Source organism: Rhamphochromis sp. 'chilingali' (assembly GCF_963969265.1).
Source record: "Rhamphochromis sp. 'chilingali' genome assembly, chromosome: 7".
Lineage (NCBI taxonomy): Eukaryota > Metazoa > Chordata > Actinopteri > Cichliformes > Cichlidae > Rhamphochromis > Rhamphochromis sp. 'chilingali'.
The window spans coordinates 22,651,177-22,678,454 of record NC_137934.1 but is presented as its reverse complement, the minus strand read 5'-3'; the positions used below and the strand labels follow the sequence as shown (position 1 = coordinate 22,678,454).

At 39.7% G+C, this 27,278-nt stretch overlaps 1 protein-coding gene across 2 annotated transcripts in view; it reads right to left on the bottom strand.

Moving 5' to 3' along the window:
• The window catches only part of LOC308399575 (thyrotropin-releasing hormone-degrading ectoenzyme-like), a 285,055-nt gene that overhangs the window by 46,674 nt on the left and 211,103 nt on the right, over positions 1 to 27,278 (bottom strand). For both annotated transcript variants that reach the window (XM_080886929.1, XM_080886930.1), the window contains 6 exons: positions 21,686 to 21,823; positions 20,946 to 21,011; positions 15,372 to 15,437; positions 14,679 to 14,857; positions 3,795 to 3,883; positions 71 to 204 (listed from right to left, as the gene is read on the bottom strand). In XM_080886929.1, coding sequence (XP_080743055.1) covers positions 71 to 204; positions 3,795 to 3,883; positions 14,679 to 14,857; positions 15,372 to 15,437; positions 20,946 to 21,011; positions 21,686 to 21,823 — 672 coding nt within the window. The remainder of the gene's footprint in view (positions 1 to 70; positions 205 to 3,794; positions 3,884 to 14,678; positions 14,858 to 15,371; positions 15,438 to 20,945; positions 21,012 to 21,685; positions 21,824 to 27,278) is intronic.

Sequence of the window (27,278 nt, the reverse complement as noted above, 5' to 3'; positions counted from 1 at the left end):
AGAGGGATTGAAAAACTGAAAGAGAAAAAACAGACAAACGCAGATGTTACTGAATACAGACAAGTTTTACTTGGGGGTTGGTGTGCAGCTGCTGAATAAGCAGTTTCCAGTTCTGGAGGTCATAGTTCACGCGGAAGTAGCCCGTCTGATTGATGTTGCCTACCAACCATGTGCTGTCATCCATCTGACCAATCCTGTGGGTTTCTGAGACACAACACAACAACAAAACATTAAAACACGTAATCCAAGCATCGAGAAAACAAAGACATCAAAAATATTAAAAACATCAGATAGGCAGATAACGACATGGTGTCCTGTCAGGATCTTCAGAGGACTCCAAGTTCCAGTTCCAGTTCCTCCTATAATGTAGGGTTTTTTAAAAACATTTTTAGGGCTTAAACGTTTGAAGTGAAATGACAGTAACACTCAATGAACTCATTACATGGTATCAAAATGTTGGTTTCTCACTTTATACACTGTTGTCATTCAAGCAATAATAATAAAGGTAAAATATAGCAATGTTTTATACTGTTCACAATAACACCAGTATAATGTTGGGCAACGATAAGAAAATGAAATATCGCGATAGAATATGGGTAAAACACACATGCGCAGAGCCTTTGTTTTCATACGCACATGGCGGAAAAATCCTGGCAGCGACTAAGAATGAGAAGGGCAAAAGCGGATCGTTGAATGAAACAGATGAACCAGAACTGGTTTGTAAAAATGCTGCAACTTCAGTGGTGTGGAACTGGTTTAGCTTTCGTCCGTCAGATGCACAACAAAGCACTATTTTTGGTAGCACGTGCTAGCGGGCCGTCGTTATTACTGTGTTTTTTGGAAAATACAGCACACTTAAAATCAATCCTTTCATTTTTCTGAAAATCGACAGCGCCCCTTATAATCCCGTGTGCCTTATGTATGAATTCTGGTTGTGCTTACTGACCTCGAAAAGATTTTATGTGGTGCACGGCGTCAAATGTTTCAGTACGACTTTGCTAAGCTACAAACCCGCACCGCTTGATGGATTGTCGGAGCTTTACGGCTATCGTAGGCCGGAGCCTCGCAGAGTGATACGTACTGTGCTTCAACATAATATTACCGTATTGTGTGTGTATAACCTCTTTTTAAGTTTTGTGGATATTATACATGGTTATGCTGAGGATATGTCGGCCAGTTTCCACTGGAAATGCCTTTTGGTTAAACTGTCAGCAAGGAATTTGCATTTGCACTGCAAAATTTTTATATAACTTTAATGTACATAAAAAACAGCTGTTTGTTTAAGTGAAAATACATAGATTTTTTTTTCCACTAATAAAGTTGTGGAGTTGTAAAGTATTTTGTCTAGTGTTAAATATTTCATCAGTTATATCGTTATCGCAAATTTTCAAATGTATATTGTGATAAATATTTTTGGTCATATCGCCCTGCTCTAGTGCCAGAACAAACTGGGTTTTGACATAAATAAAAGTACTGTAAGGATTAAATTGAGTGCAGTGACAAGATAACTTGTAAGAGGGGGGACGCTAATATTTTTGGTACTGACTAATCGTATCAATATTTAACAGTAAAGTTTTGATTTTTTTCATGTATTGAAATAAACTGACTGCACCATTTTAGCCCATTTAGTAAATATGGCTCTAAAAGTTGTTTGTTTGTTTTCTTTTTTCCGTGAAGTCAGCAGTTTTGAGTTTCTATGTGTTTTCATAATGTCTTCTTTCATTTTAACTGAAAGAAAATGTACAAAATGTTTAATTTTACTTGACAGTGACAGTGTTTTTATTAGATAGTGCCTCATTTTAATATTTAAATATAAACATTTGGAAAACTTGATATAAGCGATCGACTGCAGATATTTTGAGGTGATATTAATGAAAATATTCATCCATTAACCCATTCATCTTATCATAGGCTGAGAGGCTGTTGTAGGAATGGTAAGACAGTCTGTACCGACAGTCTGTTGCAGTCTGTTACACTTCATTTATCATTCACAGTCTCATTCAACATTTTATTCCAAAAAACATGCACAATATTTTTTTCCCAGGCTGTTTACAGGATTTTTTGAATTATAAATTAGTAAAAAGAGATTTCTAAAATCATCTGGCCTTAATGTGCCATTAAAAAGATATGATAAGATTTTTGAATCTGGTTTTACCAAGTCCTCCGATTTGTTCTGTTTTGGAAAAGAGTACAAACCAGGAATATTTGTACAGAGGACGCCCCATTTGCACATTTAAACATTTTAGAAAACTTGGAACACACAAACCAAATAGAAAATTGGGTGCAGCAGAAAAAAATATCTTGAAACTACAACCAGCTAAGAATAGCCTGCTCATTCTGCACAACCTTTTAAGGATCGCTGCATCTTACACAACAATGTGAATATTCTCAGAGATGGCAAAATTAGGTTGTAGTGCTTTAGTAGAACAGCTTGCAGGATGTGTATAACAGCCTGAGGAAAACAGGGAAAATAGCAGCTGACTCCAGTCTGGCCCACTTCTTCAACTTATTCCCTCTGATAGGAAACAAACTACCTCTGAGTCGTGAACTTTAAGACTCCTTTCTTCTCATTGCAAATAGGTGAAGATATGCCAGAATCCAAACTCTTCTTCTGAAGTCAGCTCTTTCCAAAGATGAGAACCTGATGTTTTTTTAGGCAAAGACAGATATAGGAAGTATATTCCTCAAAAATAGGCCTGAATTACGTCCATTTTAAAGAGACTGAAGGGGAACAAGCCAGAAAACAGAGTTATCATCTCTGACAACACTCATAAAGTGAGAATAGCATTATTTCAGAGAGGCCCAAAAGTCATGCTCAGCTTTAATCATTAGATAATCTAACCGTCAGCACATATCAGCTGATGGCTCTGTGAAACCTTCGACTAGTCCAATCAGAAACTCTCATACACTGTGATAACCTGTCCGAAGCTGCCGCTTTGCAGCTCACCTCAAGCCGAGCTCCTCTTTTCATGCTTCACGTTGTTTCTGGCTTAATAAACGTCATATCTGCTGTCACCGATGCCTGCTCTGATCTGTGTGTGTGGAGGTGGTGGGGTCTTACAGCTGGTTTCACTGGCACAGAGCTTCAGGCAGAATTACCTTTAAAAAATCTGAATTTTATTCCATAAAGCAGCCAGCAAGACAAAAGAGGAACAAGCTTTATTCTGAAAGGTTTATTTTTCATGTAACACACTTTTCTCCAAAAGCTAATAAAGACAAAGCACTACCTCAACACAGAAAATTTTTGTTGTCTGTAAGAAGTAATTTAATCGTCCTAATATCAAAGAAAATGCAGCTGTACTTTGTAGAGCGCGCTATTCTTTAAAAAAACAAGCTCGTGTGACCTTTATTTCTCTAAAAGCTGAACAACAGTGAGTTTTACACATTGTTAAATAATGAGGGAGTTTTATTTAGAAGAAAAAAACTTTATTTTATGAGAAAAGAAAACATGAAGAATTAGCCATATTTATATGTGGGGGGTTCTGTGTTTACTGCCAGCACTGAAAGACCTCTAACCTTGAAAATGAGATCCCTCAAAACAATCTACTGTATCTGTTCGCTTCGATTTGTTGAGCCCATTAACTACAGATTACATGTCTGGAGATAATGAGATAATTAATTTGTGATCAGGAAATAGATTAGTCTGTTGGCATAACAAAACAATGCCAAGACAGCGGCTCATCATTTCAAGGTAACATTTCAAGATAATTAAGTCATGATTGCAGAGCACACTTTCATGAATGATCTGAGACGTGAGAGCAGCACAGAGAATCATTACACCCACACTACTGTACCTGTCTTGTTGTTGATCCAGATGAGAGACTCTGAACAAACGGCGGATGTGTTTCCCACGGCGACTGTGAGAGGGACCTGCCACTGTAAACTACAGAGAGAGAGTGATGTCAGTAATGGTCAGTGGAATTGGATTGGGTTTTATTGCCTCAGTTATCAGATAGAGAGGCATTACAGAGAGAAGAGAGAGCGATGGTCAGCGATGATCTCTTAGCATCATTCAGCTGGAAATGGAGCGAGTGACCCTCACTGTGTTACAGAGGGACAGGAAGTGAGAGTGTAATAGCTGCAGCAGTCAGCAAGCATCAGTCAAGTGGAAGTAACTGAAGGTTATTGTCTCTTTCTGAGAAACGGAGGTTAAATGCGCTGTCCAGTGAAAACTCTGGTTGGTTAGTCGGGTGATTTTTACATTTTCACTGTCATCTGAACAATACAGAAATGCCCCTTCACTGCTTGAGTGGATTCTGCAACCTATCGAGCTTTTAAAAAACAATTATATTACCACAAAATGGCAGTTCTGCTGGGATTGAACTGGGCTGTTTTTCTTCCTGAACGGTTGACATTTAGGAGTTAAACGGTTTCTGAGAAGCAGCAAGGCAGATGAAATGTGGGAGTAATACACAGCAACACAATTCAGATTCTCTGAAAAAGAAAATCTACCAACAAAACCATCCATCCATAAATCCATCCAGCCATCCATCCATAAATCCATCCATCCATCCATCCATAAATCCATCCATCCATCCATTTAGTTTTTCCTCATGACAACAGGCTAAGCCCTAAACCTTTTTCCTGTTTTTCCCTAGGTATTCAGATGCGTTTCCTGACCACACATCCCAAATCTCTCCAGCAAGTTATGCTCTACGGGGAGCCTGGAAAACGGGAGGTTTCCTGTTCAGATCCCTGGACCATCTCAGGTGGGTTCTTTCATCACAAAGAAGCAGCAGCTCAAATATTACTTTGGGTGTTTTTTAATCTGTTCAATACATTGTTTTAACCTCAATCCATACTGGAATCTATACTGGTTTCACAAAATGACCACAGTTTATCATTTTCCTGTTCACATTGTTTTCATGGGTAGAAACCCTGGTTACAGCTGAGACCTCAGAATGCTTGGATAGTCAGTAAAAATGTTTTATACTGTCTTTGGTTGCGTATACCAAGTTGGACACACCCCTGTCTTTCTTATCAGAACTGGCTTAATCGTATAGGGTGTTGGAAACATTCCTCTGGGATTTTGGTCCTAACTGCTGGAGATTTGTGGGCTAGACGAGAAAATCCCATTACACAACATCCAAAATGTGTTCTATTGGATTGAGATCTGGTGAGGAGTGAACTCACTGTTATGTAAAATAAAAAAACATTTTGGGATGGTTGAGCTTTGTGGCATGCTTTGTTGGATCCTGCTGGAAACAGCCATTATAAGATGCGTACAATGGGGTTATAAATGGATGATAGGTTTCAGCAATGATACTCAGGTAGCCTATGGTGTTTAAACGATACTTAGTTGGTGCTATGGAATCCAAAGTTTTCTCAGAGAAAGCACAACTAAGAAATAGTAGTAGTAGATAGAAGTAGATAAAAACATTGTATGATAAAATTTCAGTGATCTAAATGGTATGACAGAATCCTGAGGATACACAGCAATTCAATTTCTTTAAACGATTCATTTTGAAGTCTTTTCTACCAAGGTCAGTGCAGATGGAAGAGAGGGTAATGGTTTGTGGATCCTCTACTGTGGTTGTATGTGAGGTACTTTGGAAGCTTTAACAAAGAGCTTTACAGATGAACTAAGTGATATAAAAATGTTATAACTGAAGCCACACCAGCTCGGATGTCCCCCAGATTAACAAGGTCCACATCAGGTGTTGAGGAAGGCTACCGGGACAAGAAGGCATAAGTGGACAAGGGTGAGAACAGTGAATAGGAGAAATAGATTCCCCCTATTCACCATTTCTTGCTGTCATAATGCTGTTATGCAAGTAATCCCAATGGAAAGGTGAAACAACTAGTAGATCACAGTTCCAACTGCTTGCAACTGCTATCACAACTAGAGATTGATTGGATTCAACACAAATGCAACGGCAAGCTAGGATCATGGCTAAGCTGGAAACCTTGTTCCTCAGTGGCCGATTACTATGTATTACGTAACTCTTTTCACATCTTCTGTTAGATCTTCAGAGGCTACTTGAAGGTCTACTAGTGAATGCAGCATTGTTGACAGTCCCGACTGTGACCATTGCTGAAACCAACCATCTGATCTATAGGCAAGGCAAGGCAAATTTATTTGTATAGCACAATTCAACAACAAGGTGATTCAAAGTGCTTTACAGAGACATTAGAAACAAAAACAAATAAAAAGCATGATTTAAAATTGATTCTATACTGAATTGATTCTATATTGATTCTATATATATAAAAATCTATACCATGAGATGCTTGGCTGCGAGATGAACGGCCACAAGGAGCAGTACCCCTCAATGGGGATAGGGACTTCTCCATGGAGCCCATTTATCAGAGCTGCAGAAAGATGTGATAAAGAAAGGAATGCCTAAGAAGTACAACTAGCTGCCCATACCTGGGACACTGGAAACTGCCAAGCAAAGACTCACAGATTTATACTAGGGAGATTAAAGCCAGGAGCATAAACCAGCTGTTCTCCACTGGACAATCCAAGGTGTACTCTCAGTGGCAGAGGAACTGGACGTCATGATCATCTGGCAACACAATTGAACCAAGTGCTAAAGGATGAAGCGGACTAGGATTGGCTAACTGAAGGCTGGACAGTCCTGATCCCCAAGGATTCCTAGAAGGGGCCAGTCCCATCCAACTGCCAGCCAATAACCTGTCTCAGCACTACATGGAAGTTCCTGTCAGGCATCATAGTGGCTAAGATGAATAGACACATATGTCAGTACATGAGTGGGGCCCAGAAAGGAATTGGCACAAATAACCAGAGGGGTAAAACACCAACTCCTGGTAAATACAGCAGTTGCTAGAGACTGATCAACATGTGCACCACCTGGACTGGTTTCAAGAACGCCAACAACTAAATGCCTCACACATGGATCCATGTGCCAAAGGGTCAGGGCTGTTTCAGCAGCAAAAGGGGACCAACATAATATAAGGTAAGTGGCAATGTTAATGTTATGCCGGATCGATGTATGTGCATGGCCAAAAAGTATAAAGCAAACAAAAAGAATTGCAGAACTATTTATGATGTCACGAGTGCATTATTGTTCGTCTGAGGTGAAGGTTTTTGGCCAAAAACCAAACCCATGCGGATAGTGCTCTGTGAGGAAAGAATTTAGCTGAGTCTTAGAGCTCATTAGGAACAAATAGCTTCTTGATGCTTCCCTATTAGATGTTAAAGTCTAATTTTAATCCTAACAGTTACCATATGTAAGTACTAATAAGAGTCCTAAAAGTGAGTGTTTCTCTTCAGCACTGTTAAGAACCCTGATGTTATAATTAGACTCATTTTTATCAAATTGATTCATATTTTAATTAGACTGGATTTTCATTAGAAATGGCAAACAATCAGCTTTACATAAATACTTTACATCCAGTCAATTCCCCTTTTTAAGCAGTGGGTGTGTGAATACTGTAAAGTAGGGGTCATTGTAACACAATCAGCCTGAAAAAGAACCATTTACTATTCCTATAATAGCCATTTGTCGCTGCAGGCTATAGTGGATCAATACCACTGCCTAGCAAGCAAATACTTTATCTGATATTTATATCAATGTGATTGACAGGAGTGGAGCTAAACCACGCACACATACACACCCACAGAGACGCACACTGGAAGACACACAATCCACAGCCTGGACAGCAGAATGTGTTTATTAATATTGATGCAAGTGTGTGTGTGTCCTCAGAGTTTATGGTTTATTCATCAAAGGCAGAAACCAAGTGAAACACACACATTCATGCTGGAGGTAGAGAGAAACGCAGCATGACTGCAGTGATCTATTCAGAGTGGGAAACTTTAGAAACTCTTCAGACAGCCTTCACCTCTCTGCTCATCTTCCTCCATTAAAGAACATGTTGACCCCATTTAGACTTGTCGTTCCAAGTGTCTCCAAGTCAGATAAAATCCAAACCTTTATGATCAAAAATATACCTACCTGCTCCTCTAAAGCCAGGATCAGAAGCCACAATATCAGCTCGACAGACGTGGGCTGTCAGGAATAAAAATGAGAGACATGCGGCGTCTCGTGGCATAAAACAACCCAAAGCTTCTAGGTCACTTCACAACTTCCAGACACAGAGGGCAATTTGTGTGTGCCACAAAATTAACACAAAACAGCACTTAACACAGACCACACCATAAAATTACCATAAAACTCTGTGACAAGCACCAAATTATTCATGACTACATGACTACTCTGTGTTGGAACACAAGATGCCCTGAGGACAATTTACAAATGGGCACTTATTGTTTCCCTTAGCACCCAGAGCTAGCAGAGCCAGAAACTCTGAGGGGAACCATTAAGAACAAAGTGATCATTCATAATAAGATGATTATTTATAAGTAGAACTTGACTATCACCAATGTTTGATGCTGTGTCAACACAGGAAAGAGTTTATGAAGGAGTATCAAACAGGGCACTTGAGTTTTACCGAGGAAACAACCAGGAGGCATCCTAGTCAGATACCCAAACCCTACCTTCACTGTTTCTGTCTGATGGTGGAGACCAGTATTCCTACCCTGAACCTTCTTCCAAATAACTGAGCAGTTCACCATTTCTCTAAAGGAGGTTCTAAGCAACCTTCTGAGGAAGCTCATTTCGATTGCTTGTATCCTCAATCTATTTTATTCACTACCCACAGCTTGTGGCAGGACTCTAGACTATTCATTTTGTGTTAATATCCAATATACTGTTGACCAAAACACAAAAAGTTTGTGGACGATTGTGGGACCAGTTCACATATCTTATAAATCATGTGACAAACTACTCGAGACTCTAGACTCACTCTACTGTGAGACTACTCTCTGTAGGGTTTTCTTTTTTTGTTCTGGCAACACTTCCAGTCGTGTAAATAACCACCATATATACACACTTATAAGGGATAAACCAGACTCGACACCTTAAAAGATGTGTCATGTGGTAGTTATGTAGCTGACTGAAAGCAAAGTCATATCTATGCTGTCAGATGTGCAAGAAACAAACAATCTCTGTATAGACAGCTGTTAAAGGGCCTTCAACATGCACCTGGAGAAACAACATAAATGTTCCTCTGTTCATTTTACTTTAGATATCTGCAAGTGTAATTACTGGGTAGACACTGCAGTTAAGCTCAGCAGATGATGAAATTTATCTGACTTTTGACAAGATACCAAATAGGTTGATGGAAAAATAGAGATGTCTTGGATCAGAGTTTAATTTTATTTTCATATTAAATCTGGGGTAGGGAACATTTTTTATCAATGGAAAAAGAAAAAAAGACGGATAAAAGAAAATAAAAAAAGTATATTGCAGGAGTGTTTTTCAAATGGCCACTTGATGTGAAAAAGCCCAAATTTACAGTGGAAATAAACATACTTATAGCCTGGTAAAAACAAAAAAGCAAACAACCAAAAAAGAAGTTTTTTGTCTCTAAAGCTACAGCTCACCCTAACAGAAACTGTATAGAGCTCAGGAATATTTTAAGGATTAAAGACAGTTAACTGTTGCTAGCCATCACATCTGCTAATTAAACAAGACCTCAGAACTGTAGTTGCAGCATTGTAGCATATTGACTATGTTTAATGGATTTATCTGAAGAATAATCATTCTAGCTCTTTAAAGAAGTCTAGTCTGGTGAGTGAGTTTGCAATCCTTTTTAAGCTATCTAGCTATGCTTGATAAGTTTGCTAGCAGTAGTGAATAACTTGATAAACTTTTTGTGACACCTCTTCCTTAAAAAAAGTCCACATTTCAATGGACATTATATCAAAGTCAAGTTTTTAAAATGTGAATTCACAAACCAATAGGTGTTGTGTTTACCTTTTCAAGGCTCTTTTAAAGATGCACTTTGAGGAGATTTTGGGACAAATACAGTTTTGAGACCAGATCAAACAAGTCACAAAGTAGTCCGCAAGGTTAGTTATGTGTGGTGATGCAATGAGCTGTGACGAAGACTTTCCCCTGTGAGTGTGGGGTCTGATAACAATGTGTGGACAAAAAGTCAGTGCAGACCTCTCCAAAACCGATATGAAGCACAGTGATGTCCCACGGATGTCTGGTGCAGCAAAGGGTCTAGGGTCTCTTTTTTCTAAATTTCTGGCTGCTGTAGCTTTTTATATTTCAACTTTGCTTCCTCTGTCTGACTAACAAGAAGAAGGAAGGTCGAGCTAGAGGTGACAGAGTTGAAGATGCTAAGATTTTTATTGTGAGTGACCAGAATGGATAGGATTAGAAATAAGTACATCAGGGTGACAACTCAGGTTGAGCCGTTTGGAGACAGGCAAGGCTGAGATAGTTTGGACATGTCCAGAGGAAGGATAGTGCACATATTGGACATAATGTTGAATATAGAGCTGCCAGGCAGGAGGAAAAGACTCATGGATGTAGTGAAGCAGGATTTGCAGAGGATTGGTTTGTCAGAGGATACTGGAATACTGTGAGATGGAGGTGATCTGCTGTGGTGACCTCTAAAGCGAGCAGCCAAAAGAAGAAGAGGAGCTTTTTCTGGTAAATTTGTTTAGTCATACTTATCTGGCTCATCAGGGTAAAGCAGTATATAAATACTTCCTTCAACTGTGGTTTTGTGGACTCATGAATAATTCATCACTGTCCTGTTTAGCATTAAAGCTCATTAAATCAAGCACACAGACACTGCTTCTCCAATCACATCACTGTTTACCCGTCAGCTGACGAGACACCACAGAAACGAGCTGTTAAATCCTGACTGAGATACTGTTTGATTTATTTTCAGTAACATTGCCTCGACCTTAACGTTAGCACATGCTGTCCTCATCGTCTCTCTCCCTCTGCCTGTCACTTCAGTTCTTTTAAAGGCATTTATCTCCCTGGTTGTTTGATGGTGGAAAAATAAAAAGACCCAAATTTAAAATGTCTCCAAGCACAACACCAGAGGAAGAGAAGAATGTGTTTGACAAAAATAAACCGTGATCTTCAAAATGTCACCTTAATACCTGAAGTTAACAAAATGCCAAAAAAAGTCTGAAAATGTAGATTTGTTTTTTTTTTTGTTATGTAAATGAAAAGCTTCCTCTCCAACTTAAATTTATTGGATACAAAGATAACTGCCTGTCACGCTAATGTGACAGCTGGTTGGATTTCAGTTTATGAGTGGCTGCAGGTAAGTTAGCATGCTAGTTAGTTTTCATCCATCCATTCGTTTCCACCTATCATTGTCAGGGTCGCGGGGGGGCTGGAGCCTACCCTGGACAGGCCCACTTCTGTCGCAGGGCTAACAAAGAGACAGACAACCATTCACACCAATGGGCAATTTAGAGTTACCAATTGCCCTAACCCAACTAACCGCTTGTCATTGGACACAAACACAGGGAGAACATGCAAACTCCACACAGGCTGAACTCAGGACCTTCTTGCTGTGAGGTAACAGTGCTAACCTGTACTTCGGTGGACACCAGCCTTTCCAGGTTGTCACGAGAGACTTTAAAAATACATTTTAAAACTCATTATGTGATCTGAAGTCTATGCAAAACCATCCTCACTTTCTTTCAAGCACATACTGATGCTTAGTCACGACCTTAGTCATCATGTGGGAATACAGTGGGTACCCTTTTAGTGTTTTTTTTTCCAGAGTTACTACTCCTACTACTCCAACACAATTCAATAAAAAGCCCTCCATGTCTAAAATAGATTCCATGAGACCAGACCAGGCCTAAAGTGCTCTGCTGGTGTCATCAACAGCAAAGTAGTGAAATGCATAACTACAGTAACCAAGGGAACAGTGGAAAAACTTGTCTATGTTGGTGTGATTGTTGCTCATCTGCTGGGATGAGCAACAATCATGCCATATTCTTCAGTAACTTCAGTCAATTTTGTTCTTTATTCTGATGCTCAGTTTGAGCAGGTCATCTTGACCTGCAAACATACAATTTTTAAAACTGGAGTAAGGTTATAATCAGAGTTAATTGTTAAATTAAAGTACCTTTTTATAAAAGGTATATGAGGTTCTCAGTGGCAGAAAATAATCTGCGATAAGATGTTATTTTTTTAGCAGAGCCAAAGGAAAATGAGAAGGTGCAATCTGCACAGAAATGAACACTTGTGAGATATATAATGATCTCTGATTTTACAAACTTTTCCCTTCCTATTTTTTTCTGTTTTCATATCAAAGCTGAATGATACAGGGCTGGTTGTCCATAGAAGATGACTGAAGCTCAAATTTTGTATCTCTATATGTAATCATGGGAAAAGAGGGATTTGCATTTGGTCTAAACACACCATGAGGGTGAAGCGATGATGATGAGCTTTTTCCGACAGCTGACTTGTTTAAGTAATAAAAGAAAACAGCAAAATAGCAAAAGTGCCAGATATTGTTCCTTCATACAGTGTCCCATTAAAAGAACTGGAGACTGAAAGTGTTGACAACAATTGTCTGAATTGTACAACAAGAATTTAAAGCTTTAAAGAAGAACTATTGAATCCCAGGAAAACCAGCCAGTTTAACTGCTTCAAAAACCTTCAGCAAAATGATCATTCGCTGGATGAACCCACATCAGTATTTTCTCTCCAGAAAAGTTGTGAGTTCCCAAGTTATTGAAGGACTGGACAACCTGCACACAATTTAGTGCATGTCCAAGAGTTCTCTTCTCATGAAAATAATACTGATAATAAATAATTAAATAAAGCAGTCTGGGCTTGAGTCAACAGCGTGTACACTGCGGGACACTGCTGTGCTTCTAAACACAGCTCCGCTGGATCAAACAGCAGCATCAGCCCCGGCTGCACTCAGCCGTGATGCCGAATCAACTAAAAGCACAGCAGCAGTTTCTTTTTAGTGTTGGTGAATGCCCTGGGACCGCTGAGTGTGTCTGAACGCAGCCCCGCGAGACTCAACAAGAGCAAAAGAAAGATTTCAACTCCACCTACAACAAACAGCTTCAGTTCATCAGCTGATGAGACCTCGAGAGCGATTCTCAGCTCAAGTGAAACACAAAAGACTCCACATGAAAGACAAGAAAAAGAACATAACGTAAGAAAAGCTGAGGAAACTTTTGTTGAGAAACTGAGCAGGTCAGAGTCATTGTAAATGTCAACTACTGTACAAAAACATGACAGACTGAAGAGAGAGAGAAAGACCTGGAAATAAATGATGGGAGAAAACAAGAACAGGTAAAAGTAAAGAAATAAAAAAAGGAAGGAAGCTGATGAAGTATTGATGGAAAAGAAAGTGGGTCGATAAAACAGAAGAGAGTAAACTCCAAAGGTTGTAAAAGATGTGAATAAAACATGATTGGAATCAAATATAAATGAAGTATAAAAGATGTAAAGGTGGTAAAGAATGAGAGAGGAAACAGGAAAAGTGCCTTTTCAGGAAAAAAGATCCAGCAAGATCACTGAAAGACAAACTTAGTGCCTAATGTAGCGTGAAATGAGGGGTTTCAGGAGAATTGTTTCAGCGGTGAATGACTGAATGAAGAACAGATGGAGAGACATGTCAGGAATAGGACTAGCAGTCTAAAGGCCAACTAGTGTCCAGAGACTCCAGCTCCATAATGCCTATTCTTAGAGCTACAAATTAGGTCCATCCAAAGAATGGCATTTGTAGAAGGGCCATATGGACAAACCAGAGTGACTAACTAACTAACATTTTTCAAACTTGTTTAACCAAACTTTTTATGCATAAGTTGGATACACTTACAAAAAAGGACTACAAATATTTCAAAGATTCTGCAGTCATGCACTGCTGGTAGCTACAGTGACAGCACACATCGCTTTTAAGTCTCCTGTTGATTGCTCAACTAGAGCTGATTGAGCCTGGTAACAGAGTGGTGGCTTGTACAGTAAAAACTTGTCAATCATAAGGTAGCCACGTCTGAAAGCATACAGTGAAAAAGAGTTTCACTGAGTGTGGTCCTATGAAAAATCAACTTAGTCTTTGATTCACAAGCTTGTAGAACTTTCTTTAGTAGCATTTACTTGAAGTACAGTGGAACCCCGACTTACGAATACCCCATTTAACGAAAAATTCAAGTTACGAAGGCACTTAACGGCAATATTTCTGCCCGTGTTACAGCAAAATGCCCACGTAATGAAATCCACTGGCTCTGATTGGCTGGGCCCAGAATGCCCACAATGCCCACAATGCCTTCTGAATCATGTGACAACCCCCTTGGCTTTCGTACTTGCGCTTCGCTGTTCCACTTGGACGTATTGTTGTTGCAGTTAGCAATTAGCCTATAGCCTATCGTTCACTCAAAAGGCGCGATGGGTGCTTTGACTTACGAAAATTTTCGACTTACGAAAGACCCTCGGGAAGAAATTAATTTCGTAAGTCGGGGTTCCACTGTACGTGATTTTTGTATGACTTTCTCAGCATCTCACATCAGTCTGAAGGAATATTTGAGGTGTTTGTGCTGACATGCTCTGTTTGGTTTTCTACAAATATGCTGCTGTGCATTATGTACAGACATCTCCAACCCTAACCCACTAATGCTACCAAGGCACGTAGTTTTTAATGGGCATCAAATGAATATTAGACTACAGGCTAACAGAACAGAATGTTTGTCGTGCTAGTTTGTTAGCTTGGCTACACTCGATTATAATTGCCATCTTGTTACTGTAGAGCTTCCATCACTCTTGGGTGCATCAAAGTAAGTTTAATAAAATGACATATAGTTTATTACAATCTCTGAGAAATAACAGACTATTAAAAGATCTGACAGCTTTCAGTTCCCTCACCTGTTGTTTTTTCTGACTTCCTCTCCATACAGGAAGTGCTCCTGGCTGACTGTGATGTAATATGTAGGGAGCTGCTCTGATTGGTTCTTGCTGATGGTGACAACAGGGTAGCCCATTTGTAGAGTCCACCTGTCCATCATCTCCCCGATGTCAATATCTCGGCCCTCTGAGTGCATGGCCTTTAAAGCAGAATCAAACACACACGTAGCGTAAATGATCAATGACTAATAATGACCAATTTACACACATCCAATCAGTGATTAAAATAATCTGTGTGGGAGAAAATTGACCTTGACATAATTAGATATAAGACTGGCAGCTAATTAAAGAGCAGTGTCAGTCTAATTGACAGTGCTAACAGAAGTGACGCTCAATTAATCAAATCATTGCCCCTCCTGTGTCGGACAAACAAGAAAACAAGCTCCACCTCATGTTACCACAGCAACAGGCTCTTCACTAAGTCAGGTGATAATGAGCATCTTCATTAGAAGTGCTTTATTAAAGAATGAACAGCTTCAATCAGTCTGGCAGCTCTGTCCCAACAGAGCCAGTTGAGGAATAGTTACAGGTTTTAATACCTGCTACTGAGCAAGGCACTAACATTAAAGTTAAATGCTCTGCCTTGAAGCCCTTGGGGCAGGGAAGTACACAAGGTTTAAATACCAGATAGACATAAAGTCAGGTGAGGGTTACCTGAGACAGTTTCCTCCACAGGTCGTCTCTGGCAGCATTGCTGTACATGTGACTCAGCAGATAATCCTGAAAACAATGAGACAAAGCTATGTTAAAGCAACACTGGTATGATGTGATGTATCTGTTGTATCATCTTGATGCATGCACATTCATCCAGGTTAGGAAATCCCAGAAAGCTGATTCTGTTCATCTGTAAGAAGACTGAAGAAGTCAGTTGGATGAGTGACGAAACATTTCTCCCACTAAAAACGCAACATTGACATGAACAGAATGAACTTTCTGGGATACATATGTCATATTTCTGGTATAATTATTGGCTGATTTTTTCCCTTCGACACTGTGACCATGCGGTTCACAACAGAGAATTTGGAAGCCTTGATACAACAACTATCTTTTCCCCATCCTCATATTTCATCTGGAAATAGGATGATCACAGTTAGCACTTGTTGGGTCCTCTCTACCAATGAATCAGAAAAATAAAGTGAGTCCTTTATTACCATGTCCCTGAGCACAGTTTTGATTATTTGGTTCTCGGCAGGCACCACAAGATTGCAAGGATTCATTCACAATGTCTAGTACCCTTCACTGTGACATGTATTTGAACCCTGGCCACAGTAAGTGCCATGTATGTACAATGACTTATTAATGTTGCCACTGGAACAAGATATTTCCATTTAGAAATTTAATATGACCATACTTTCTGGATGCAGGGCTGTGCAGGTGAAGTTACTTCACATTTTCTGTTACTGCCATCTCTGCTCTGAAAACAAGGATTGGAGGTGGTTCAGGCTCCAGTATTTTCCCCACATAGATGTTACCTTTGTTAGCTGGCTTGGTATTACAAAAGAAAAAAGAAAAAAAAAACAAAAGAAAAAACAAAGAAAAAACAAAAGAAAAAAGTAAGAAAAAACAGTTGGCATATTTTATTTCGTGACTCATTTTGACCTTTTAATTTTTCCCCATCAGGTTAAGAGAAAGATGCCTTCCACAATCAATTAAACAGCAGACCCCTTCTTTGATAGTTCGGTGGCTGCTTCTCTGCGGCTCCTGACATCATTTGGGTTACTCTTTTGTCCACCAGTCAGCTGTCCTCCTCCCCTGTGCTAGACATGAGCTGGTATAGGCAGTCTTTGTAGAGCTCTGGAGATAAGAGTGATAAAAGGATCACTCTATCTTCACTAAAGGCTCTCCAAGACAATGCAGTTGGAGTGAGATCATGGGGTGAGAGTCTCCCTGAAGAGGCAGTTGATTATTGTGCCTCTTCAAGCTTTGTTATATTTTCAAATTAGGACATTTTTATCTGTAATTATTATTTATTAAATATTATAACTCAAACAGAATCCAGTTCTGTGGGAAACACTGAGGATCCGTGGTGTTTCAAGTCTGTCCAATAACAGGAGGCTCCAGGGGCAGAATGAGGATACACCGGGGTGAATTGTGTTTTTAACTAGCCTCTGGAAGGGCTGGAGGGCACGACAGCGATTGGTGCTCCAGTAGGAAGTGGATGGATGGAAGCCAAAACCATTTATAAGAAGATGCCAATGGCAGTACAATGACTACAATCTAAGGAAGCATAATTTTTTAAAGTAGGTTCTATAACACCAGGCTGTTATGTACACCAGGCTCTAATTTACCATTTTTATTAAGCAGAAGTAAAAATGTCAACTTCTGATGCACTTTATTGGATGTCACACTGACCTGGTGATGGGAGTATGGGGACATATTACATCTCAAAACGCTCCCAAGTCTCTCTTACCCACAGTGCACAAGGTTGTTCATTTTGGCCATGCAGTTGTGAAGCTGTAACTGGCTGAATTCAGGGGTATTCTCTCAGGTGGAAATTTAATGATACCTATGTCTGAATGAATTTCTGAAAAGCCTTTTGAGAGGAACATTTACATGTATTTGAAACTGTACATTTGAAAGTCAGTGACATGATGAGCCAGTAGTGCTTGAGTTAGAGAAGAGCCCGTGTCAAGTCCAAAGAGTTTTGGGCTCAATCTCAAACTCCCTGGTTTACATTTTCGAAGCTAATGAACAAGATGAAGACTCCTCAGGGCCATTTTCTCATTCAAAAGAGGCTTAATGGTGTGGTGGCTTTGTTTTCAGCCTGCAGTTCTTTAGTGACATTCGGGTCCGACTTGATCCCAGTCTGTTTTCCAGAGCAAGAAACTCACTCCCACTACAGTGGATTTAGAGTAAATGCTCAGGGAGGGTGGTAGTTGCTTTGGTTCATAGTAAAACAAGGAAAAGGCAGGGAAGCACTACTAGATAACAAAACAGCTATGGAGGCTGAGCGCTAATCTCCTTCTCAGCGATTCCTGTGTCCTTTGTGTGTTTAAGCGTGGATTCCTCCAAGTCAGTCATTTGCTGTGGTGCGTTTTGAGCTCGATAAGGCAAGGGGAAGCTTTTTATTGGAACAAGATGACATATTTGATAACGACACTAAGTGCGTTTGGGAGTTTGGCTCTGCCACCTTCACTATATCTGACATGAAGGCAGATAAAAAGAGCCCCCACACACACTCCGAGAGCATGACTCCATTAGTTTTAACAGTGTGATGCACCTTGAACCAAATGTTTTTCAGTGATAATAAGCACTGTGTAACAAATACTGTGGGTATGAGTAGTCAAAGGTCATTAGAGGAAATCAGTAGGTGTAGGAGTTTAAGTAAGGCATTTCGATTGTTGCAGGCAGGGTTAGAGCCTAATGAGGACTTGCTTTCCCTCATCGGAAGATGACTTGCATAAACTTTCAATTTCACCTTCAGTCGAGCTCCTCTGGGCTTCAGAAAGGCTCTAAAACCCAATGATCACTGCAGGCCATTATTTACATCTTCTCCAGTAAGTATTGATAACTGTTAATGAGGTTTCAAGTTTTGTGCCACACTGAAGTCACATCGGGGCAACCATAATCATCACAATCTTTCCACATCAAGTCCAGATGCAGTCTGGGAAACTCTTGATTTTTCTGAAAGCTCTACATATCAGGCTTTGAGATCAGGGATACAGAAAAGGTGAACCAATATTGATGTTTTTGTCCACCAAAGGCCGCTCTTTAATGTAATTAAAGCCAAGCTGATGAGACACTACAGACATGGGCTGTGCACAGTATTTGATCTTCACACAGCTGATTGAGCTGGAGTACACTTAGCCCGAGCTGAAGTCCATAAATCCATATCTCTGTACTCCAGATGTCACTATGTTCCACAACATTTACAAACCTTACAGCACTCTGAAGAATGCTCACAAACGTCCTAAAAATCCTAAATGCTCCCAAAGCATTTCATCCATCACACTAAACACTGCCTAAAAAGACAAATTATAGGAAATAGAGACATATGGCCAGTTGTGGAGATTCATCTCATCTCAAATGATTTCAGAGTATCTAGTTTAAAAATTCCCCAATGTGTTCTAGTTTAACATATTCTCAACCTATTATTTCTCTTTAAAACAGGCACAGAACATTGGTTTTAGTATATGTATCAGTCATTTTTGTCACAGTGGAACAACAAAAAAGAAGCCCGTAGATCACAGTTCTTTGGCCTCCTGTTTTGACAGAGCTTTAGTGTCATTTTGTGCCTCTTTGATTTCCTTTTGTGTCTCTTTGGTGTTTTTTGTCTCCATCTGATTTTCTTCTCATTATGGGATAGATTTGCTTCCATTTTTACATGCCTCTTCACCAAGAAAATATTAAGTATACAGAGCTTGTAATGCTAGGGAGGCCTGATGCCCCTGGGCCTTTGGTACAGTAATCCTTCCATGTATACACAATATTAAAATCTACATGAAACCTAGACAGAAATTTCAGCCTTTTCCGTGACTTTCAGAAGGCTGATTTTCTCACTGTTCTTTCTCAAATGCATCAACTTTAATATGTGTGCAACGTCACAAAGGTTCCTTTCATGAAGCATTAAAAGTTACAGTATTATCCTTGGTAAGAAAAGCATAGACGATCATGAATTATTTTGGTTACGGCTCCCGTCATGCCACAAATCACCAGAATGAGACTCCATCACATGGCATTGCAGTTGTTTGGCATGGTTTGTTATACGCTGTATTTTTCACTAAACACCTGATTAGGTGTTGAAACGCTCTGACAAAGAGGTTACGATCGAGAAAGTCTTTGTTGTTGTCATTAATATGAACCAAACTACTGAAGCAAACATTCTCCCGAAACTTTTTTACTCTGCTGGCGACTGAAACGAATGCTCTTATTATATAGTATGTTGTTATGCTCAGCACAATGCATGTGTGAAGACCTCCATAACACACATACATACACACACACACACAATGTATTTGCCCTGCTGTGCTGCTGGATCAGCAGTATTTTATATAGACTCTGGCTCTCAGTATGTTCCAGGTCACTGACAGTTTCTGTAGGAAAACCAGGACAGTGTCTGTCTGTGTGTGTGTGTGTGTGTGTGTGTGTGTGTGTGTGTGTGTGTGTGTGTGTGTGTGTGTGCGTGCGTGCGTGCGCAAGGATTCGTACATATTTCTGCAACTCCATTCCAAGTAAAAATTATATTTAACCTCCATCCATGTTACATCAGACGTTGTCATTTTTACTGTAACTGCAAACAGTCTCCTTCCAATTTGGAGGATACAAAGCGTTTCCCTGTGCAATAAACTACCTGACCCTGTTGGTGCGATTGGAGCTTTAGCTGCTCTCGTGTTTCTGTGACACCATCACAGTTTGAACCCTCAAAGAGACACACAGCAGCTACATTTAGCTGAACAACAAACAATGCAACACATAGAGTTAGTTAACATAGCTATTGCTTCATGACTGTGTGTGACAACTACAGTGTAAAAGTCTATTAAAATTGTGAGTTCTACAAAAAATAACTCCTATGTCCCCAAATAACTTCTTCCTCCCCAGTGTTCTAGACAGTTTTTTAAACCTGTCCCCAAATTAACTTTGAGAGAACTAAAAACAATCCAGGGAATGCAGGGTACTTTTTATAATAAGGATCTACTCATTATTGCCTGCATCTGATTGCAACCACGTGACAGACTGATGACTTATCCAAGGTATACCATGATAGACCATAACAGTAGGAATGCATAATAAGTATTTCTAAAGTCCTACTTCCTGTTCTGCACTATCAGTAAATCTATGCTTTGAGTATTACAATTTCAGCGCCTTTTAAACGTGTATTAAATATCTGCATTTTGTTGCTCTGATTGCATCTAGCTTAAATTCAGGTCACTTAAAACTGATCGCAATATCGACAGGGAAACGTGGCAAATCTTCTTCTCAGAATGCCCCGCAAGCCAAAGGTACTTATTCCCTGTTCATCTATATGCACAGCATGACAGTTAGGATTTAGCTAAACTATGGCTGAACACACACACACACACACACACACACACACACACACACACACACACACACACACACACACACACACACACACACACACACACACACACACACACACACTGTTTCTATGAATCCTTCCATGTTGTGTTGGTGATAAATTAATTCAAAGCCCAGTAACCCAGCCGTTCCCTCTGATTTAAAAACCTCTGTATACACAGCTGGACTTGCAAAGCAAAGGGAACTTACATTGAGTCCTTTCTGGAACAGCGGCTGCCCCATCACGTTAGCAAGCATCCGGATCAGTGCCGCCCCCTAACGGAGAGCAAAGAAAAACACACTTTCAGACACGGTTAAAAACATCATCATCATCCATCATCATCATTGAAGTTGCTGTGATCACTGGAGGAAAAGTAGATAAGAGTCACCTTTGGTGAACTTTGAAATTAGAGACTGGCTCAGATCCACATGTTAAACTGTTCAGACAGCGCTGATCTTCAAAGGAATAGGGGTGGAAAGCTGCCCTACCAGCCGCTCTCTTCTGTTTTAAAGTATATAACCCCAATTTGTCAAAGTATGTAGACAATGTGTGAATAGCAGTTTTGAATTTTCAGTTTAGTGTTTGTGGTTGTCTAGAAGCAAATGCATGGTTTGAAAAAAGCCAACTTTATTGATCATGTTTAAAAGACAAAACTAAACCAACGGCAGCTGAAGATCTCCCTTTATAAGTTAATCCAAGTCTGCTTGGAAAACAAGAACATATTGAAGTTTCATTGTTAAAATATTATTATTTATATTAATAATACTAATACTAATACTAATAATAATTATTATTATCATCATCATCATCATCATCATCATCATCATTAATAATAATAATAATAAAAAAGAACACATTGAAGAGGTATTCAAACATTCACTGGCGATCATGATCACACAGGTACATTTATAGTGCAACAGTCTTACTTCTGTTGAAAGTGGTTTCTTACTTTTTTGTAGGCAATCCAGTCAAAGACGCGGTCAATGTCTGTCGCTTGTTCCACTTCCTGGGAGATTGGATGGGAGGAACTCAGGCCATCCAGCAGCATCACCTCATGAAGGACATCAGTCAAGAAGCGCTGCTTCTCCTGAAAACACAAAAATTGGACTTTTTCAGGTATTATATTTCACTTTGATCATGAGAATGATGATTGTGATAATGCAGTATTTAAGGCTGATTCAGTGGATGGCACCACTGAAAAACCTCTTAAACTTTGACAGCAGAGTGACAGAAAACGAAGAAATGATATTACTAGTAGAGGACTATATTAGTGGTCTGATAGTCAACAAAGACCCAAATCAAACTGCAGGATCCTCTCATTGAAAATGATCAAAACATCTTAACTAGCCTTGAGCAACCATATTCCAGCCTTCACCAGCCAACACGATATAATAGGACTGCATGCACATAGAACACTTTAATGTATTATTAATGTAGCACAGTGTTGTGTGCATATTAAGCCTTATGTCATAAAAATACATGCAAAAGGTCAAAGAAAAGAAAAAGCGGCTATGATAACTAGAAAATTGACTTGGCTGTTATTCGTTTTATTTCAAAGCTGAACCAAGATCCAGAAATCCAGTGAATCTCACTAAAACATGTTTCCTAGTAAAAGGACTGGATGCTTTGCCCTCGCACAGTATGGGAGTCTCTTTGTCTTTTTCGACTTTTATGGTGTCGTTCCAGCTCAGCTTTTGACAGATTCTAGTTAAACATTTATATGTAGAACAAATGTTCAGCTGTAGTTAGACGGTGCTTTCTGGAATCTTTGTTGTTCCTTTCCTGATCTTGTTTCTCTGCTTCTTTCCTCAGGACCTTCACCATATCCAGCTTTTGCAGTTTCTCGCCCATCTTCTCTGCTTACGTCCTCGTGATTATTTTCTAATTGTGTCCACTGTGTATCTTTCGATGTTTTCTGTTCTCTCTTTTGATCTCTCCTCAATCCCATGTCTCATCTTCTCTCCTTTCTTTGCTGTCTTCATTCCCTCCCATTACTCCTCTTCTTGTTTCCTCTCCTCATTGGCTTTTCTGGTTTCGAGGTTTTAATAGACATCTGCAAGCATGTGGAGATTTAATGAGCTCTGTCTAAATTACCCATGGGATCTGGCTAAATCCAGAGAAGTGTGGCACTGTCTAATTCATGGATTACAGTGTTTACTATGGAGATTTGGTTTTAATGAACCTCTTCCTTGTTAAGCAATAGAATTGTTGGCTTATTAAGTTTCAGATGTTAATGAATAGACTAAACGTAACTTTTTTTCCTTTTAAATTAACAGTATCTGGAGGGATCTGGCTAATTCTTGGTCCATGAGGTTAGGTGTAATTCACGGATTAAAGCAGTGGGCATTAAGTAGATGTAGTTTTAATGATCCTGCATCTTGTTAAACAAAAGTTTTAATGAACAAAAGAATCAACATATACGTGGATTTTGCAGCATCTGCTGGGATCAGACTATTTCTCGGTGAGTGACCGTTGATGTTGATTTGTCACATTTTCATCTTGTTAAGCAGTCTTAAGTTTCAATATTTCGACACAGAAACTGAACAGTCAGGGGAGTCTAACTTCGGGATCCAGATTAATTTTATAAATTTGTTTTTCATCTGCAGCAATGAACTGTCTGATATCTGGCGAGAAAAAGTGATGGCAGTTTGAATCTCAGTGGGTATGAGTGCCTTCAGACAAACAGCTGTTTTTTTTTTTTTTTAATGATTGTTGATGGGTAGCCAGAAGAGTTGCAGATCTGACTAATTTTAATTTTTTTCCTGCTTTGTTTAAAACAGGATTCCTCCTCGAAGTATTTAGCAAACTCCTGGTAAAAGACAGACTATTGCTCTCATCTAAGAGTCAGCAAAAAGGCACACACAGAGGTAAACAGACAGTTCAGGGACTCCACCATGAATTATACAATTAGTCAATTAGTTAAATGGCACATTTAGATGAAACTAACTGTGGCTATGAGAAAGGGGGAAAATAAGACTAAATGAGACATCAGCTCTAATTAACAGACACTTTAAATCACCTGGAGAGAGTGAAATAGGGGGTCCATCTGGTCCATATGTTCATTATGAACCAGATGGACCCACATGTGGAGGGACGGCTAATAGGCCAACAGTCAGGGTAAACACAAACATGCACGCACAGACGGAGGGATAGGACGGCGTTCAGGAGCAGCTGCTGAACTTTTGAAACGTCTGCTCGTCTCATCACTCCGTCTTCCTTCACTTCCAGGCTGTCACTCCTCCTCACCACCTGTTTTTCTTCCTCCCTCCTCGCTCTAGCCTCCTCTTCATTTTGGTGTCATTTTAGCATGTCACGTTTGGGTAGTAGACAGCACTCTGTGTGGCACTTTCATTCTGATTTCATCACCCCAAGGCCACAAAACCATTTTGGTTTTGATTGACTGTGAGGTCTGCTCAAAAAACATTATAATGAAGAACCTTGGATGTTAGTTTTTTACTGATACTGATGATGCACACAAGATCGGCCATCTATGTTCAAGTATATTCTTTGGTTTTAATACAATATGTTTATATGTCATGTGCTTCAAACAAAGCCTGGTACATCTGCCTCATGTGGTAACCAATGAAGCCAATCAATCAGTCAATCAATCAATCAATCAATCAATCAATCAAGGCTTTATTTGCCATGTGCAGGTTGCCCTGCAGTGAAATAGGACCCCTCTTCAACACACCTTCATCTGGCAGTTAAAAAGATGAGGATGAGAAAATGATTACTAATGACATGGATGTGTGAGAGAGTGTGTGTACAATTCCACCATCTGCCGACAGGTTCCCTCAATCAAAGACAGACATCAAACAACACACAGTGGAAAAAATCATTAGGGGAGTGAGGCTACAGAAGACACGTCCCTGAGGGCTTCCAGCGGTTAATGGACAATTAATGTACATATCATGCAGATGTCATGAACTTATAAACTGTGCTTGATAACATTCAAAACAATAATTTACCTCGTCTGAGTACCATTTCACTAGAAACATGCTGGATGTTGTTTGGAATATTTCATGTTTCTCATATTCAGTAAAATAGCCCAAAGGAAAATTCTCTGAATGTCACATCCAATCTAATTATGGCCACAGGACATAAAGAAGCACATACATGAGAAAAATGTCAGCCAACATGATAATTCAGTCACACAAGATTTGTGCCAAGAAGCTGCCAACCACATTCATTTCCATCAAAACAGTGACAACAAAAGCAGAACTGAGATATTAAACATGTTTGGAGTGAGAGATATTGAGATCATAGTGACTTTTTCTTCTGGGGACTGTGTAGGCGGAAGGTGGAATTTAAACAAACAATTATTCAGTTCGAAGTTTCCCTTTTCAGAAAGTCTAATGCTGTCTCACATCAGATTCATTCATGGCTGAGAACCAGCACTTCTTCAGTTATAAGACTGCTCATCTGTCCATCCTGCCTCGAGCATAGAGTGCTGAAGCTTTGTGTATTACTTTGGTGAGATGTTATGCAAGAGATGTGTGCAAGTCAGTAGAGTCCTAAACTCCATCCATCCAGATAATTCAATTCAAATCGTGGTGGTGCTGGAGCATATCCCAGTTACCATAGCGCGAGAGGTAGGGTACAACCTGGGCACCGGTCTGTTGCAGGTCTAACACAGAGAGACAAACCACTATTCACACTAACATTCACACCTACAGTCAATTTAGAATCACTGGTTAACCCAACTCTACTATCTGCATGTCTTTGGACATCCTCATAAACATCATATTGAGAAATAACTACAAATATGCTTAATGTGGCAAACAACCTGCCCCGAGCTTTAATCATTTAGTACCTTGTTGATTTCCCAGCTGGTTCAGTGCTGTAAGCAAACATGTGCTATTAAAGTGAATGCAAACACAGTCTTTTCTCCTCCTTTAAATATGTCCATGAAAGATGAGCGAAGAGGCTGAATATTGATATTTCTCTGTTCTCTTCAACATGAAGTCAACGTTCACCTCTGACCTGCTCTCTGTATGCAGAGCAGATAAACAGATGTTCTGCTGTCAGCGATAAAAAAAGGCAAAGAAATGTGTTTATGCTATGAGTACCAGTGCTGTAAGAGATCATTTTAACTGCTTAACCTCTCATCATCTACCATGTCACCAGTGACCCATCACCTGTTTTTAATCTCCTGAGGCCCAACCTCATGCAGATATTTGGGATAAAAATAAATATCACATAAAAACAGAAAGTATAAAAATATATGTCATCATACGACACAATAAAGTGACTATTGTTTACCTCCCGTCTAAAGTGCAGAAAAGCCTAAATGTAGTGTCCCCTTGTAAAGACAAAGTCTCAGAAGGATCACATAAAATCTTTTCCTGGGTGTTACACATTTCGGTGCTTTTTTTCCCTGAGATGTCATACACTTTAGATTCTAGCCAATCATTTTACGTTTCCGAGGATAGTAGGCGGGTCCAGGTACGTACGTTCTTTTAGAGCAGAGCTACAGATTAAAAATGCCCAAGGCGAAGCGGTCAAAAGTCTGGCTGTACTTCACAGCAAAATATGCAAACTCAGCAGCCTGCAACAAGTGCTTTAAGCTGATACTGTCAAAGGAGGTAACACCTCAAATCCGATGAAACACCTGGCGATGCATAGCGTTTTTTTTAAAAGCCGAGAAATGCACCGTATTTGATAGCTTGCTGCAAGAGCTCACACCGAGCACATCTACTGCGGGTGTGGTGCCTGTTATCGGACCCGGAGTTAGCAACATCCCCCAAAAACCCGAAGACGAGAGTCCTGGCCCCTAGCCCTGCCAGTGTAGCAGAAATGATGACGGATGATGATGGCAGCAGCAGCCGTTCTTCTCTGCGTGAGTAGCTTCATGTTGTTCGTGTGTAATTTACGTTGAGTAGGCTAACCACGTTATTACATTAATGCATGTAAGGTGAACTAGCAAACATCATCATAGCTACATGCGGCCCTTCACCCTGGCCAAAAAGGCTAAAATGACCAAAGAAAAAGTGGGAAACAGCTAAACATGAGAGGTTTTTGGACAAAGTTTGTGTTTTTTCCATTGTTTAAGCACTGCTTCCAGCCAAGAGTGATACGATAAATCCCCTATAGCTGCGGAAAAGCTAACATTGTTATCTTTTTACAAAGAAACAGCTGAACATGAGAGGTTTTTGGACCAATTTTGTGTTCTCCATTCTTTAAGCACCGGTTTAAGCACCGGTTTAAGCACCGTTTAAGCACCGGCACCGTTTCAAAAGTACCGGTTCGGCACCAGTATCGGATAAAACCTAAATGATACCCATCCCTACCCATAAAGGAGAATGGACTTTGTGTAGAAGTTAGAAATGAACATTATTATTTTTTTCAAAGCAGCTTTCCCTTTTTGTTTAATAGAGTTGAAAAAGGCACATTTCATTTGAGTTCTCTCAAATGTCTTGACTTGAGGAGAAGACAATGTCTTATGTTTATCAGCAAATTAGGACTTTTCATTAAAAAAGTAGAACAAGTAAAATATTTAGAAAGCGCCATTACATTTTTCAGATAAGAACTGTTCTAGTTCA